We start from the raw sequence: 16,778 nt of genomic DNA, 5'->3' as shown, positions 1-16,778 counted from the left end.
GACACATCAGAAGAAAATACTCACAGGTTCTGCAAAAGCATTATCCCAGAGAACAGTGGCTGTAGCATTGTTATCTTGGCTACCATGAACAATCACCACCACAGGGAGGGAGAGGGTCTACAGAAAACAAGAAAGAAATCTCAGAATCCACAATCATTACATTCTCTCCTCCTTCCTTCTCTGACTAACAAATCTCAACACCTTAATACTTACCTTGTCTCTAGACAACCATGATCCTTGAACACAGAACCTGAACTATTCCAGCACAGTCTATGATCTTATCTACCTCTGACACAAACATAAGGGACTTCAGGCATTATTGAAATGGGATGCCAAGGAATGTAGTGTTCCTCAATATTTTATAACTAAGAAGAAGAAATCTGAAATGTCCCGTTAGATAAGACTCATGTAACAAGGACCTAAAATACCTGTGACAAGCACTCAAATTCATACTTCAATCAGTCTGGGATATTTTTTATGCTACATCTGTTGTTTTTACTTCAATCTATTTATGGCACCTTATTGCTTGCCTTGTTACTATCTTCTGCATGATCTCAGGACTGGACCCTGAGATAATCTCATCATTTTCTATCCCTGGAAGGGGATGACTAAAGAACTGGGGAAAAGACAATTTCTCTGTACTCAGAAGTAATTAAGCCAACGGTGTTTAGGCAAGAGATGCTTTTACCTTGACCTGAAAAACCAGTTCATTCCCACCAACGCTGAACTGTGATTCAAACAGGATTGTAAATTTCTCTTCTGTTACTGATTCTGCACCACGACGGTCCGACCTCTTAATACGTTTTAAGGACTGCAAAAGACAGAAACAAGGTGACAATGCAGCCCAAGATTTCATCAGAATGGGCTAATTTCATCCCTCCATTCTTCCTTATCTCCTCACCATGTTCCGGAAGTGTGCGCTGAGGGTGCCTGTTGCCTGGTGATATTCCATCACACAGCAATTGTTCAATATCTCACCGCTGTAATCACTGCAAACAAGATCCCAACAACAAGCCAGTCTCAAGGACCCATAAACTTCATGGGTCAAAGCACAAATTTGGAAATTAGACTAGCGGAGTGATAAAATAAAGATTTATCTCTATGGAGAGATACCACTCCATCCCCACAGTGAATAGTCAGGGACCAAAAAATTAAGATAAAGCAGAGATCTGTTCTAAGAGGACCATAACATGGAGAAGGAGAGAAAAGGCTAAAAAATTGACCTTAACAGATTTCCCTTTCCTCTGTCTATTTAGGAAGACAGAGGAGAAGGCTAAAACCCAGACATCTCCCTGAGAGGAAAGACTCTTTCCTTTAAAGCCCAAGGCCCTAGGGGAAACAGCAGAGAGGGAGGAAAGGCATATGCCATTACTTTCGTGTGTTCTCGTTCTTCAGCAAAGACTTGGCCTGCTGCTCACTGATGATGGTGGCCTTCACTTGGGGGGGGTTCATGTGCACATTCAACTTCCCTCCCACCAGCAGTCGCACTGTGGCTGCAAACTTGGTTTGCGTCTTCAGAACCTGCGGGGGCTGCTTCTCGATGATGAAGGTACTGGAGGGAAGAAAAATCGCCAGACTGACACCAGGTGCCGTCATCCCCCACTCTGAGGAAGCAGAGTCACTAAAGAGGCTTCCTTGGTTGGGGGGCAGTCAGCCTCGGGCCCTGTATGGCGCTAGGGGAAGGGTCCTGGGAGTCAGAAGGTGCAGAGAGGGGAAGGGCCCTGAGTGAGGAGGCCCACAGGGGTCCAGGGGAGTGAGGGAAGGGCGAACCTGGGGGGGCAAGGGAAGGGTGGACGGGGGGAGGGGTTGTGAGGGAAGGGTGGGTCGGGGACGAGGTGAGGAGAGGCGGGCCTGGGTCCTTCGGGAGAAGCAGGACCATCCATCTCCCTCCTGCACTGTCTGTTGGGGGCGAGGACCAGAGAATTCAGTTCAAAGCGGCCTGAAAAGCCAGAGGCCGGGGGGAGGAGGAAGAGGAGCACCAGAGAGGAGCCCGGGCTGTTCCTGGTTCAGAGCCCAAGACTTTCTCCGCTCCCCTGGCCTGGTCTGGCTCAAGATTAGGAGGAGTGGGAGCAGGCACCTGGTCACCAGGGCAGAGATGATGTCTGTGATGGTGGCGTTGAGCTCCGTCAGCATCTCCTCCACGGGGCCAGGAATGGGCAGCTGCTGACAGAGATGCTCAGCCCTCCGGATCTGCTGCCGGTTCTGCCAGATGATCTCCGCCAGCTTCTCGCACCTGGGCGGGGAGCCCCACAGGGCAAATCAAGAGGAGTAGGTTCAATCACCCAGGACACGGGCTGGCCCGTCCTGGACTGGGAAGAGACGGCCCTTGCTACATGGGGACTTCCTCTCCAGCCACGGGAAGGGACCAAGGAAGCTCACAGAGGAGGATGGGGCTGCCTTCCCTGATCCTTCAGTCCCCAGGGCAGCCCTGGAGCCTCCACTCCCCAGAACTGGCCCCGAGGACTGCGCCCCAAAGCCCGGGGCAGCCCCAAGCTCCCCCTCCCACATACCAAGACTGCAGCACATCCAGGCTGCCCTCCGGGGGCCCGCCATTCCCAGCCAGTTGCTGCCTTCTCTTCCACTGGATCAGCTCGTCATCCAGAATGACAGTTTGCTGCTTCCGGAGCAGCTGGAGGGTCTTCTGGTGTTTCTCTGCCAGCTCCTGCCGAGACCCCGGGGTCAGATGCGGAGCTGGGAACCACCTCACAGACCTCCTGGGCCAACCCACCCCTCCCCGCTCATTTTGACCAGGAGCAACAAGTCCAGAGAGGTCCCATTCTGTCCCCACAGGGAGTAACTTGGCAAAGCTGGGTTCGAAACAGGGCGTCCGGATTCAAGGGGCAAAGGCCAAGTCCCTCGGAGGGCTCGGGGAGCCCAGCCTTGCTTTGTTCCATTTAACAAAGAGCAAAAGGACCGGGAAGCTCAGGCTTGCCTTGCTCCAGCTTTCCCAGACCAGGTTCCCCCAGAGAAAGGAATCCACTGTGGCCTCCATCCTGGGCTCTTTGGCTCGGCTCCCCCCACGAGAGACCAGGGCCCCGTCCGCCTGAGGACAACCCCCATCAGTTCTGCCCGAGAGAGGGGGAAAGGCGGGAGCTCACCACCCGGTATTGCTGCAGAGTCTGGGCTTCCCGCTGCAGCCAGGCTTCCAGGGACACCTGCTTCTGCTGAAGGGCCGTCTCCCTTGTCAAGCGTTCCTGGGGACTCAGCTGTGCCAGCTGGGAAAACTGAGCTGTGGGGGAGGGAACGGAGCAGGACGCGCCCCTTCAGCCTTGGGCAGGAAGCTTCGGGGACCAGAGACCTTCTGATCAGAAGCAGAAAGGCCCTGGGGAACCCCCCAAACATAAAGGGAGAGGCCTCCTAGAGCACCCCCAAACGTAAAGGGAGAAGCCTCCTAGAGCACCCCCAAATGTAAAGGGAGAGGCCTCCTAAAGCACCCCCAAATGTAAAGGGAGAAGCCGCCTAGAGCACCCCATATATAAAGGGAGAGGCCTCCTAGAGCACCGCCAAATGTAAAGGGAGAGGCCTCCTAAAGCACCCCCATATATAAAGGGAGAGGCCTCCTAGAGCACCCCCAAACGTAAAGGAAGAGGCCTCCTATAGCATACCCAAACATAAAGGGAGAAGCATCCTAGAGCACCCCCAAATGTAAAGGGAGAGGCCTCCTAGAGCATCCCCAAATGTAAAGGGAGAGGCCTCCTAGAGCACCCCCAAATGTAAAGAGAGAGGCCTCCTAGAGCACCCCCAAATGTAAAGAGAGAGGCCTCCGAGAGCACCCCCAAATGTAAAGGGAGAGGCCTCCTAGAGCATACCCAAACATAAAGGGAGAGGCCTCCTAGAGCACCCCCAAACGTAAAAGGAGAAGCATCTGAGAGCACCCCCAAATATAAAGGGAGAAGTCTCCTAGAGCATCCCCAATGTAAAGGAAGAGGCCTCCTATAGCATACCCAAACATAAAGGAGAAGCATCCTAGAGCACCCCCAAATGTAAAGGGAGAGGCCTCCTAGAGCATCCCCAAATGTAAAGGGAGAGGCCTCCTAGAGCACCCCCAAATGTAAAGAGAGAGGCCTCCTAGAGCACCCCCAAATGTAAAGAGAGAGGCCTCCGAGAGCACCCCCAAATGTAAAGGGAGAGGCCTCCTAGAGCACCCCCAAATGTAAAGGGAGAGGCCTCCTACAGCACCCCCAAATGTAAAGGGAGAAGCATCCGAGAGCACCCCCAAATATAAAGGGAGAAGTCTCCTAGAGCATCCCCAAATGTAAAGGGAGAGGTCTCCTAGAGCACCCCCAAACGTAAAGGGAGAGGCCTCCTAGAGCATCCCCAAATGTAAAGGGAGAGGCCTCCTAGAGCACCCCCAAACGTAAAGGGAGAGGCCTCCTAGAGCATCCCCAAATGTAAAGGGAGAGGCCTCCTAGAGCACCCCCAAATGTAAAGGGAGAGGCCTCCGAGAGCACCCCCAAACGTAAAGGAAGAGGCCTAGAGCACCCCCAAATGTAAAGGGAGAGGCCTCCTAGAGCACCCCCAAATGTAAAGAGAGAGGCCTCCTAGAGCACCCCCAAAAATAAAGGGAGAGGCCTCCGAGAGCACCCCCAAACGTAAAGGGAGAAGCTTCCTACAGCGCCGCCTCCACACAATCTGGCTCAGCCATTCCCATCAGTGTGGTCTCCAGGTGATGGAGGTCTTTATCCCCCCTCCCCCCACGCAGCCTCTCCCAGAGGAGGAACCGATGAGGGAGGGATGTGCGAGCGTGTGTGACCACATTGCACATGCATGTTAGGGTGTGTGACTTCATGTCACATGTATGTATGTGTGCACACGAGTGCCCTGTGCCGGCATTGCCCACGTGTGCTGCATGTGTGCATGTATGTGTTGTATGGGTGCATGTACATGTGTGTTGCGTGAATACGGCACCAGGTGCAGCCACAAGGGAGAAGGGAGGAGCACTGTCTGATCTCAGGGCGGCCTCCTGGGGAGACATGGTGCTCCTCTCCCCCTGTGCTCCTGGCCCCCCGGCCCCTCTCGGGACTGGGCCAGGCTCCAACCCAAGAGAAGCGGCTGCTGGAGGCCAGGAGAGGGAGCTGCTGGAGCTCCCGGTGGCTCTGTCTGGGAGAGCCCTGGCCCCCGCCTCTCCCCCCACCGCTGCTACAGCATCCTGGGCCCCAGGCAGACACCAGCCCCCGCCCAGAGCCAGGCTGTTTGCCCGGGAGCACTCAGCCGGACCCCTCCTCCTCCTAGAAGTCCTCCTGGAATGAGCCTCCACCCACGAGCATTCTGGGGTCCGCGGTTCACGCCCGGAGGCCTCCCCAGCTTCAAAGCCTCTTCCCAGGCCCAGGGCCCGCAGCATACTTAGATGGGGAGCTGCTTCCCGGGGCACGCAGAGGTCGGGCCCCTGCGCCCTCCTCTGGTCCCTCTGCCACTGGGTCCTGGGGTGACCAGGGATGTGGCTCCCGGGCAGCTCGGGCCCAAGCCCCCGAGTTCCCATCTTTCTGCCCCGAGTTCCTGAGGCTTCCCGGCCCGCCGCCAGCCCCGTGGCCTCACCCTGGTTTCGGAGGCTCTCCTGGTACTGGATGATGAAATACTCCTGAGTCTGCTGCAGCTTCTTCAGCTCGTTCTCCGTGTCCTGCGTGACCAGCCGCAGCTCCTCAAAGGTCTGGTTGATCTGCAGGTGCTTCTGGGACATGGCGTCGGCCAGGTTTCCGGCGGGGGAACTGCACTGCACACAGAGGGAGGCCGGGCGGAGGCAGCACGGTCAGACGGCCCCCGGGACCCGGAGGCCCCGCGCAGAGCCAACGGGCCCCTGGGCCACGCGCCACCGCGCCCAGCCTTCGGCCACGAGGACCGAGCGGCTGCCACTTGGCCCGCAGAAGGGGAAGAGGGCAGCGGCAAGACTAGGGCCCCGTCCCAGGGCACGGCTCTGAAGGAAAAGGAAGCTCGGGTCCCCAGGGGGCATCAGGGGAGAGGCTCCTGCAGAGGACCCTTTGGGGACTTCCACTGACAATGAGGACTCCTTGTTCCGGACTCTGCGGGCAGACCCCACCCGGCTGAATCACTCAGTTCTTTCTGCCGCGCCATGGAATAAAATGTTCCAGCCATCTAGATGCAGAGTCTCCCGAAGAGATTTCAGCTCTCCTTCTCCCCACACACCCACTGACTTAGAAGGCTAATGGCACCAGGTTTCCATAGCACCCACCGCCCAGTGATTTATTCCCATCCAGACATTCTACTCTGCATCAGCCAGCTTATCTTGTGCCCACTCCTGATTGATATGACCCTCCGAGGGAGAGGACTGTGAGACTCTCCAAAAACACCATCATCCCCATCCCTCAAAGACAATCATTTACAACTAAAGCCTAGTTCTTATTCCATTACATCAGATCTGCCAGGGACAGCAGCTTCTCCCAAAGCAGGTATTTGGTGAGGGAAGGAATCGGGGCATAGGGAAATGTGACACTTTTCTGTAATCTCAAGCGTAATTATGCATTACTTAGTCTGACTAAACTACCTTTTTATTTCCTTATTAGAGCGTGAGCTCTTAGAGAGCAGGAATTCTGCAGTATTTTTCTTTCTTTGTATCACTAACATTTAGCACTATACCTGGAACACAGTCATTTTTAAATAAATGCTTGCTGATTGCCTTTCTCCCCCCTCTCTTCCAGGGAATGGTTCACAGTTTAGGGGAAGGTGGAGGAAAGTATATATTCAGAAATGAATATATTAAAATCAAAAGATATTAATAAAAATAAAAAATATATTTTTCAGAATCAATCATCTTTTCTGGCATGTCTTCTATAAACACTTGAGACTCAGCATTTCTCACTCTCTTTGTATTCATTTAATCCTGTTTGTAAATAAAATTTGTTGCAAAATCAAATTGACATATGGATATACTATGTATTCTATCAGATGGTAAATTATCTGGGATCATAAACCATCTTTTCTATTCCTTTTGTATCTATCTCCTTAGTAGCTGTTAGGATAGATTTCTATGAATAGGAGAAATTTACTCAATGTCTAAGGATATTCTTATAGAGCTCCCTGGGACACTCACATTGGTAGCTTCTCGGACCAGCCTCTGTTCATTGTATAAGATGTGCCGGATGCATCGGACCAACTCCATGGGGCAGCGATCATAAGTGCTCTGAAAGAGTCAAACAGCAAATATCAACTAGACCTTGTAAGGCTGTAGAGATCTATTGTCCTCTGAGAAAGTTAAGTTTTTATTAGTGAAAAGTATCCTCACACCTCTGATTTTGTGTTCTGCAAAGAACTCATCATGGAAACATTTTTAACAATGCAACTACATCAATAAGCAAATATGTGTCCTGATCAGTAAATGCCAATCTAGGCTATAGAATAAATTACAAAAACCTTTATTCTTTTGTAAAAAGAGTAAACAAATCTAGCATGCATTTACAATTGGTACCTCTTGGATTTGTCACAAAGAAATGGTGGGATGAAGAAAGAAATCTAATTTCTTTTTGGTATGAGAGTTATAAAAGTAGCAGCAGCTTTCCTTAGGAGGAAGGAGTACCTGCATCCAGATTTCATACCCACCTGAAGCTGAGTTGCATAATGCCCTAGCTTGATCTTCAGTAAAAACCCATCTTCCCCCACTTGGTGCTCAGCCTTCTTCTGCAGCTCCTGGATCAGACCCTCTAGAAGCTGAGTAGCTTTAATGTTCTCCTGTGGATTATCAAGATCTATTGAGTCCCTGGGGGAAAAAAAATTACACATACGTGTATACACATATGCACTCAACATGTGCATTTTAAAGTCCAACCTCAACTCATGACAAAATATCTTAAAAAAGATAGACTGCCTCTGCACTCAATTAGGAAATTTTCAAGAATGTGCTCCATGTAAATCAACTAAACACCTATATTCATCTAATCCTCATTCACTGATTACCTTTGCTGGACTGCATAGTCTAGTTTCTTCCCTTTTCTTTCCTTTTATAAAGCACTGCCCTTTGTCCTTTCTCCCACAGGTCTGTTCTGGGGTGCTTGTGCTATCTGCTCCTGGAAATGAAGGAAGAAGGAGCATTTCCATGTACTTTATGGGCATTAAGGGTTCTGGAACTTTGACAAGGATGTGGTCCTCTCAATTTTGACAAAACACAACAATATCCCCAACTGAATGTACCACTTGCCCAGAGTCAAAATAGAAAACTGCCTCCAAGCAATCTTGCACATCCCTCCCCTCATATTTATTTCTCTGTCAGAACCAGAGATCAGACATCATGTTTCTCAAAAAGGGACAGGGAAATAACAGCAACATAAATACAGCAGATCAATTTCTCTGTATTGTTTCCAATTAAATAATTGAAACAAACCATCTAGGAAGAAAATATCCACAGTGTTTGTGAACACAGGTTATACATCTGTGCAGTGTAAATAGTAATGGAGAATGAGGTTTAGTTCTGATCCCACCTCCTACAGAAGGACTATCCCGATCCCCTCCTCTCTAAAAATAATTTTGTTTGTTTGCTTATATGTGTATATCATATTACTTCCAAAAAGAGAATTTTAAGTTATTTGGTAGCAGAAACTTCTTTTTTTAGTCTTTGTATTCCCAGTGTCTGGACACAGTAGGTGGATGTTGAATGAATGAATGAGTTGTTTTTAAAAAATGAAAAGGATCTTGGAATTTAATTTTGTTTGTTTATTTTAATAACTCTGAACAATTGCTTCTAGGCAGTGCTAAAATTGCTAACTCCATTCACAGAGGGAACCAAACAGCTGTCAGATTGAAATATTTTCAGTCACTACTGACCTGGGCTGGTCTAGTACTAAACAGGCTCTATATTTCATTGCCCATCCCCTGAAGCCAATGCATCTGTTTTCAAATGTAGGCACAAACAGAGGTATTAAAAATTTTGGTTGTTTACTCTAACAAATAATATGACAAAATCAACATTGGGGAAGAAGAGAAAGGGAAAGCAAACTTTAAAAAGATGTATTACATGCATTAAATACAAGTGAAGGAAAGGTATCAAGAACAACTCTGCAACACTAATGCTGAATTTGGCAGAATCTTCTCACTTGAGGCTTGCCTTACTCTTGAGATGTTTTCAGACTTTGAGTAAAACTTGGAGAATTTTTGCTTTAATTTGCTTCAATTTTACTGACTCATTTTAGTGATGCAAAGCCTTTATTTGTCCTGCTTAGGCCCAAAGAATTAAGATTTTCTGATTAAAGTCATTATATTGATATAATCACTCCTATACTTTAATGTTAAAGCGGTATTATCAACCTAAAATAATTTTTTAATAGTTATTTAATACAGAGATTATATGGTAAAATTGATTTAAGTAGAGCTTTAAAAATCTGAATAGAAGCTTACTACTGTTTTTTCTTCTTCCAATAACCTCTCACTCAAAAAAAAAAAAAAAAGTAATATCCTGCTCCTAAAAAAAGCATCTAAGTGAAAAAATGAGGGGAGATAGTAAATTAAACCCAATTGACATGCTTAGATTTTACTAACTCAGTATCTAAGGCATTTTAAAGTTGCACAAGAAACTTAGCCTCTTTGGTGTTGCCCGATGTCACTTTTCTAAATGGAAATCTGCTAACATGTAACTTCTATCAATCTATCAATTGCATTGAAATGCAATTAACTCTCTATAAATATAGTAGCAATTCTTCCCTATGTCTGTCAAACAGGAGAGATCTGAGACACCTGCACTAATATGGCAACCATGATAGATTGTACTTTAAAATTTCTAAGAACCTTTATTCACTGATGTTTTTAAGCCTGAAATACCTCATTTTTAGAGCTGATAGAAAGTGATACTCTTGACACCCAAGGTTTTTGTTTGACAAAGATATCACCAAGTAAAGAGCAGGTTACATTTTGTGGCAATTTCAGTTGGATACAAATTTGTCAGTTTTATCCATCCCACTAGGCCATAAAGTTCAAGGACAAAATCCATATAATTTTTTTAAGTATCCTTACTGACTCAAGTATCCATACAATGCTTTGCACACCCTTTGGGAATTCCTCCCCAAAAGATAACTTGATGGTGGATATTCACTAACAATAATGCTCTAATGAGCAGCTAGCTAGTTGGTAAAATGGATAAGCCATCATTCCTAGAATCAAGAGGACCTGAGTACCAAAACTGCCTCAAATATCACTAATGGGGTGAGCCTGGGCAAGTCACTGAACCTTGTTTGTCTCAGTTCTTCTCTGTAAAATGAGTTGGAGGCAAACCACTCCAGTATCTTTGCCAAGAAAACCCCAAATGAGCTCCCAGAGAGTTAGATCACTGAAAAGACTCAACAACAAAAATAATTTTTTAATTCTTTTGGCTGATACTCTGCAAGAAGAATTCCTAAAACCTCTAACCTCCCACCCCCAACCCACTCCATCTCCACATAAAGAAAGAGTTATAAAGCCTTAATTATCTCTACACCATTCTTCTTAAGCAAAGATCAACATTTCTAGACTGTCACCAAGTATCCCAAATTATTAAGTTATTAAAAAAACCTAGTCTACTTACCAAGCTTGACTCTCAATCCACTGGGATAAGTAATGCCGCACCTCGATGGGGAAGTGTTGGCCATATAATGCTTGCATCTGGTGGAGGGCATCTCCTTGGAGCTGCTGTGCTTGGATCCACACAGCCATTGTTCACAACCTGCTAAATAAACCAAGCAAGTTTTGTTATTGTTTCTAAAAATTATTAAAAGATTTCATACTATAAGAGATGCAAAGCAATCTTGGTTATGACCCTTCCTAGTGGTTTAATGATCAGATTTAAAGGATTTCAACATTAACTGTAGACTTTATTCAAAATCTGACACTACTTTCATTTAGAATAGTCATAAGCAGCTGCCTGACAAAGTTGATGTAGTTGTTTCTAGGAAATTCTAAAATCAAAAGTATCATTAGTATAGAGCATAGAACAATCTTTAATACCCATGATTTAATAACTACTCTTTCAGCTTCTCCTCCCAATTCTGCCAAAATAAAGTGACGATTCAATAGTAAAAGGGAAATAATAAACATTAATTGGGGTTTGGGATATTTTGATTTTAGTGAATTTAATAAGGAATTACTTTAAAGGTAACTCATGAAAAGGAAAGACAAAAATGTCCAAAGCCTGCTGTTTAACAAAATATCACACATACACACACACACACACACAATATCTCACTTGTTAACCTTCATGGTACAATAACTTATAGTACTCTGCATTTGAAAAGTATACATTTGGGGAAAAAACTCCAAGATTAAAATTCTGATGCCATGACATTTCTGAAGGAATGCTCAGCTACATTACAACACTTTAAAAGGCACTATCATTACAACACATTCCATTAAAGTTAGGGAGGACATCAAGAGAACATATAATGAATCAAATATGAGCAGATTTAATTTCATTCTTTAAGATATTTTCAATTTTATCTTTCACCTGATTGCACATGTATCAAATTGCTTGCTTCTCTGGGAGAGGAAGAAGAGGGGAAGATAATTTGAAATTCAAAAATAAGATACTGTTTTTACATTTAATTGGGACAAATAAAATATTATTTTTTAAAAAAAGATGTTTTCAATTTTATAAAATGTGCTACTTTATGGAAAAATTAGGAAGAGCCCTTTGTCTAGGTCGCTACATTCTCCATCTCAACATCTTCAGAAAGTCTACATCCTAATCATTATCATAAATTGGATCAGTCCAGACATCAGAGAACAAAGAGGCAAAGCATTTCCCTGTATAAAAGTTTAAATGGAATCTCACTACATTCCCACTTACTATAGAATGAAATTTTATATAAAACAGGTCTATTTGTTTTAGGGTCCACTCAAAGGGTTCTAGTTATCAAAGAGTAAAAAGGACTTCAGGCAGCCCTACAGCAGGGACTCTGAGGAATGTGATCTACTATAGCTAAGATCTGGAATATTTACTATAAATTTCTTAAATACTACAGATAGTACACTCATATGTCAGGAAAGAAACTTTACTTTTCTAAAGTTGTAGTTATCGGATCACATAACACTGAGCTATTTATGGGGCAGGCCAGATAGCCAACAGTGAGAAGTAGGGTGGATGCCAGCATCTATTTTGGGGTTGTGCAATGTTACAGAGCAACATTTGAGTAGTATACTTTATTTGGTGCTTTTTGATTGAGATCACAATAAAATCATCTATAGAGCAAATTCAAAATTTTAGCTGGTATTAGAAAAAACCAAACGAGAGAGAGAGAGAAAAAGAGAAAGAGAGAAAAGGCACGAACATAGACCAATCCTCCAGAAGGAGGGCACTTAATTAAACCAGCTTATTATTCAACCACATGTCAGGAAAACACTTTAATGAATATTATGGTTTTGAATCAAGAGAACTTACTTCACTTCTTTGTAACTACCACACATTTCGTAGCTCTGCTTCTAGGCCCTAAGAGAACAAATCTCTAAATGACATTCCTTCAAAAACTTTTAACACAGTTATCACACGTTCCCTATGTTTTTTGTTTCCTAGGCTAAAAGCCCCAAATCCCTTCAATTTTTACAGAATGAACTTGAACTCTGTCATCATCCTGGTTGCCCTTTTCTAGATAATCTACAGCTTATCAATGTTCCTAAAATGTACCACTCAGACCCAAATACCATACTTCATACATGGATTGACAAGAGTAGAGAAGAGCAGAACTATCCAATCCTTTCTGGATACCACGTCTCTGAACACATATCAAGATTGTATTAGCTTCCATGGATATCATATTGAATTGCAGGCTTGTATTTATGTTGTAGTCCACTAAAATTCCAAAATCCTTTTTCATATGAATTGCTGTCTAGCCATAACTTAACCATCTTGCACTAGGGAATGTTTCTAAACACAAGTATGAGACTTTGAGTATATCCCTATTAAATGTTTTATTATTTAATTTAATCAATTTTTCTTTTTCTTTTTTTATGAAGATTTTTATTATTACATATTATATCTATTATAATAATAAAAATTTTTATCTTTTGTTCCAATTTTTCCTCTCCTTTCCCCCATCCCCTCCCCCAGATGGCAAGTTGTTGGTCAATTTTTCTATCTAGCCTATGGCATTTTTAAAAAATCCTGATTCTGTCATCCAGTGTTATTAAGTATTCCTCACAGATTTGTCATCTACAAAACTGTTAAATATTGCATATATGTCTCTATCCAAATCATTATAAAAAGATTAAAAGAGTAGGACAAAATGGACAGATAGGTAATATAGTGGATAGAGCACAGGCCCTGGAGTCAGGAGCATCTGAATTCAAATCTAGACTCAGACATTAGCTATATGACTCTGAGCTAGTCACCTAGCCTTGATTGCCCACCCTTCCCTCCAACCAGGTTCCCCCCCCCAAAAAAAAAGAATAGAGCAAAGCATAGATTGTTGGGGAAATCCAATGGAGATGCCTTTCCATGCTGACATTAAACAAAGGCTGCTCTTTAGGCCAGGTTAAAATTCTTAATTACATGACAGTACATTTAATTGTACTATTATTTTGCTTCTATTTCTCCATCTTCTCTCCAAGAACTATGTAAGATAGTTTATCAAATGTATTGTTAAAATCTAGGTAAATTATACCTACATCATCTTCCTGATCTACCAGTTTGGTAACCTCATCAAAAAAGGAAATAGCTAAGTTTGGTACGACATGTTCTTGATGAATTCATTTTGCTTATTTGTGATCATTACTTCCTTTTCTAACTATTCATTATCTTCTTAATAATATATTCTAGAATTTTCCCAGAAATTAAAGTCAAGTTCAATGGGGATATAGTTTGGAGATTGCATTTTTTATCCTTTTTTGAAAAATGACATGAAAAAAAGAGGGAGGGAGAAAACTTGGAACAATTTTTAAAATGATCTTCATGTGTACTTGGGGGAAAATAAAATATTTTTAAAATTTTTTTGAAAGAAAGGAAATTAACACATTTGCCCCTCTTCAAATCTGTAATATCTCTAGTGCTTAACAACTTTTCAGACTACTGCCAATTCTTTCAGCACCAAGGTTAGAGTAGTTCCTTTGAGTCAACTGGTTTTAAGTCATCAAGGTAGGTAGGGGCTTTTTTATTACCCACCTTACTTGGCAGGGAAACCAATTCCTCTACTAGCCATTTCTGTTTTGCCCTTTTTAGTCTAAAGTCCATCTCTGTGATAGGAAACCAAGAAAAAACAAGTCAAACAAAAATATAAACTGGGAGATTCTACTTCTCTTTGTGGTGAGTTATCATTGTCCCACCCACCACAAGCAATGATGCCATCTTTTCTTTGTACCTCCTATTTTCCCATATAGCTTTAAAAGACTCTTTTCAATATCTTTAATTTTCTGACCAGCCTTAGCACATTCTGACATTTAGTAATCTGGACATTCTGCTTATTAAAAGCCAATGCTTTTATAACTGTATTCCATTTAATTACCTAGTTTAGCCTGTCTTAAAATTTTTTTTTAAGTTGTATATATCTACAACAGTCCTTAAGACAATTACCTTCTTTTGCTCCTGAAGGAACTATTCCCTTAGTCTTCTGTGGCCCTTACCATCTTTTGCCTGGATTACCATAACAGACTCCTGGCTATCATCTATGAAAGTCCAGCTTCTTCCAGATTCTTTTATACTTCACATCCTTGCCAAAGTCATTTCTACAATGCACTTTTCAGATCATGTTACTGATTTTTCCATTCAAAAGTTCCCTATTAAATTGGTAGCACTATCCATTCATTATATGATGGAATATTATAGTTCTATAGGAAATGAAGAACATGATACTCTCAGAAGAACTTGGAAAGGTCCTCCATGAACTCAAGCAAAATGAAATATATGGTGTACAAACTAATAGCAATGTTGTGGGATAATCATCTGTGAATGACTTTGCTATTGTCACCAATACAATGATCCACAATTACTCTGGTAGTACAATTTAAAGAAAATACCATCTGTTTCACCCATTATCCTATTTTTCTAATTCAAATAAACCTATGGGCAGCTAGACAGTACAGTGGATACAATGTCCAGCCTGCTATAAGGAAGGCTTATCTTTCTGAGTTCAAAACTGGCCTTTGATACTTAGAGGTTGTGTAAGTCACTTAATCCTGTTTTCTCTCATCTGTAAAATGATCTGGAGAAGAAACTGGCAAACTCCAGCATCTCTGCCAAGAAAACCCCAAATAGAGTCACAAAGAGTTAGACACAACTGAAAGATGACAACAACAACATTAAAAAAAATTACTGTATCACTATAGGCCCTATAAGTCAAGTGCATAATAATAAGCTACATCTGAAAGGCATTCCGGTACAGTAGAAAAAGCACTAGCTTTGGATAACAGAGGACCTGGGTTCAAATTCTGTTTCTGACACTATATGTATGAACTTGAGAAGCTACTTACTACCTGTCTTTGGCCTCGGTTTCCTCATCCATAAAACATAAAAGGTGGCCATTCTTTCCAGTAGTAAGTCTATGGTACTAATATTTGGGACAGAAGTATCTGGATCCAAGGCAAATATCTAAGATTATACTTTGTAACAATTCTACTAAAATGCACGAATGTCTTTATTTTAATTCTTAATTTTATCAAGTAGCAGAATGTATGATTTCTAAGTCAAGATTTATTATTCTTTTACTATAGCCCTAATCCAAGACATCTTATATTAAGTATTATCAAAAATACTCTCAAATTCATACTTATATCACTGTTAATATATTTAATAACTTATACATGAAAGCAAATAGTTGCTCTATGTCTCATTATTATGCTGCTAATGTAAGCCAAAACAGTCAAGCTTTTGTTCATGTATATCTCATTATTTTATAACTGTTATGCATCTTCTACACACACCACTTCTTTTTCTTTAGTAAGTACAGTAATTTCTGCAATAGCTGCTTTTAAAAAATTACCAGATATTTTAATGTTGCCAAACAAGTTTTGCCTTAGGCAGAATTATTTTCCTTACTAATCAGAAACAGAATAAAATTACAATATTGAATCTTTTAAAATAAGATATTAATTAAAAAAAAACAGCATTAACGTGTCAGGAAAAAATAAGAAAATTAGGAAAGCCTCCAATGTAAAGTTTGGTTGGTCCCCTTAGTAAACTCAGTACTGGCTATGGACAAGAATCACTCAGGGCTGGCAGGCAGAAATAAACTTCAATCTCTATCTCTGGGGGAAACTCCAAAATCAGTGAAATCACAGGTCTATAAGAATATCAGAAAAACAGTGCTTTATTAAAAAATTTAATGACTAACAAGCAAAAAAAAAATCTTACATAGCAAGAAAATTCATTTTAAACAATAATAACAAAGTCTCAAATCTAAATGTTATTTTTCTCCACCAAATGTCGAAAATCTTCACATGAATGATTAGGACAATTCAAGGAGTAGGTAGAAGCAATTATACCAACACAGCTATAAATAGCTGGATCCCAATCTTTTACTCTAGAAGATTTATAGTATGATATTTTGCATAAGCAACAACTGTTCATTTGTCCCAAATACAAGGTTTTTTTCTGCTTACTTATAAACAGTCCCATCTTCAATGCATGACGTTCTGACAAGGGAAGTGGTTTGTATCTTTGGTAAATCATCAGAGTGGCTTCTAAATAAGACTGGGAAACAGATTCATAGTCTTACTTTCAGCCCAAGGAGAATAGTCTGAGCTCTCTTAAGCAATACTCTCAGTAGTCTTAAAAACTCCTAAGAATTTAGGACAGTAATATTTCTTTGGATGTACACTATCATGCTTTTCTCAAATAATTCAAGGCAGCTAGATAATGAAGTCCTAGCAAAATGATAATAAAA

At 42.6% G+C, this 16,778-nt stretch overlaps 1 protein-coding gene across 7 annotated transcripts in view; it reads right to left on the bottom strand.

Moving 5' to 3' along the window:
- LOC127560124 (signal transducer and activator of transcription 5B) overlaps nt 1–16,778 on the bottom strand; it is a 73,768-nt gene that overhangs the window by 16,169 nt on the left and 40,821 nt on the right. For 2 of the 7 annotated variants that reach the window (XM_051994437.1, XM_051994436.1), the window contains exons 2-12: nt 10,499–10,639; nt 7,552–7,708; nt 7,046–7,135; nt 5,536–5,710; nt 3,099–3,229; nt 2,511–2,662; nt 2,078–2,233; nt 1,373–1,552; nt 902–989; nt 689–811; nt 25–117 (exon numbers count right to left, since the gene is read on the bottom strand). In XM_051994437.1, the coding sequence (XP_051850397.1) occupies nt 25–117; nt 689–811; nt 902–989; nt 1,373–1,552; nt 2,078–2,233; nt 2,511–2,662; nt 3,099–3,229; nt 5,536–5,710; nt 7,046–7,135; nt 7,552–7,708; nt 10,499–10,626 (1,473 nt within the window). In that variant the 5' untranslated portion in view covers nt 10,627–10,639. Of the gene's footprint in view, nt 1–24; nt 118–688; nt 812–901; nt 990–1,372; nt 1,553–2,077; nt 2,234–2,510; nt 2,663–3,098; nt 3,230–5,535; nt 5,711–7,045; nt 7,136–7,551; nt 7,709–7,905; nt 8,016–10,498; nt 10,640–16,778 lie in introns of those variants that run through there. The other 5 variants (XM_051994440.1, XM_051994438.1, XM_051994434.1 and 2 more) reach the window with 4 other exon arrangements.

Source organism: Antechinus flavipes, chromosome 4 (assembly GCF_016432865.1).
Source record: "Antechinus flavipes isolate AdamAnt ecotype Samford, QLD, Australia chromosome 4, AdamAnt_v2, whole genome shotgun sequence".
NCBI classification, from domain to species: Eukaryota; Metazoa; Chordata; class Mammalia; order Dasyuromorphia; family Dasyuridae; genus Antechinus; species Antechinus flavipes.
Note: the sequence above shows the minus strand (reverse complement) of the source record. Positions and strands in the feature narration are given on the sequence as shown.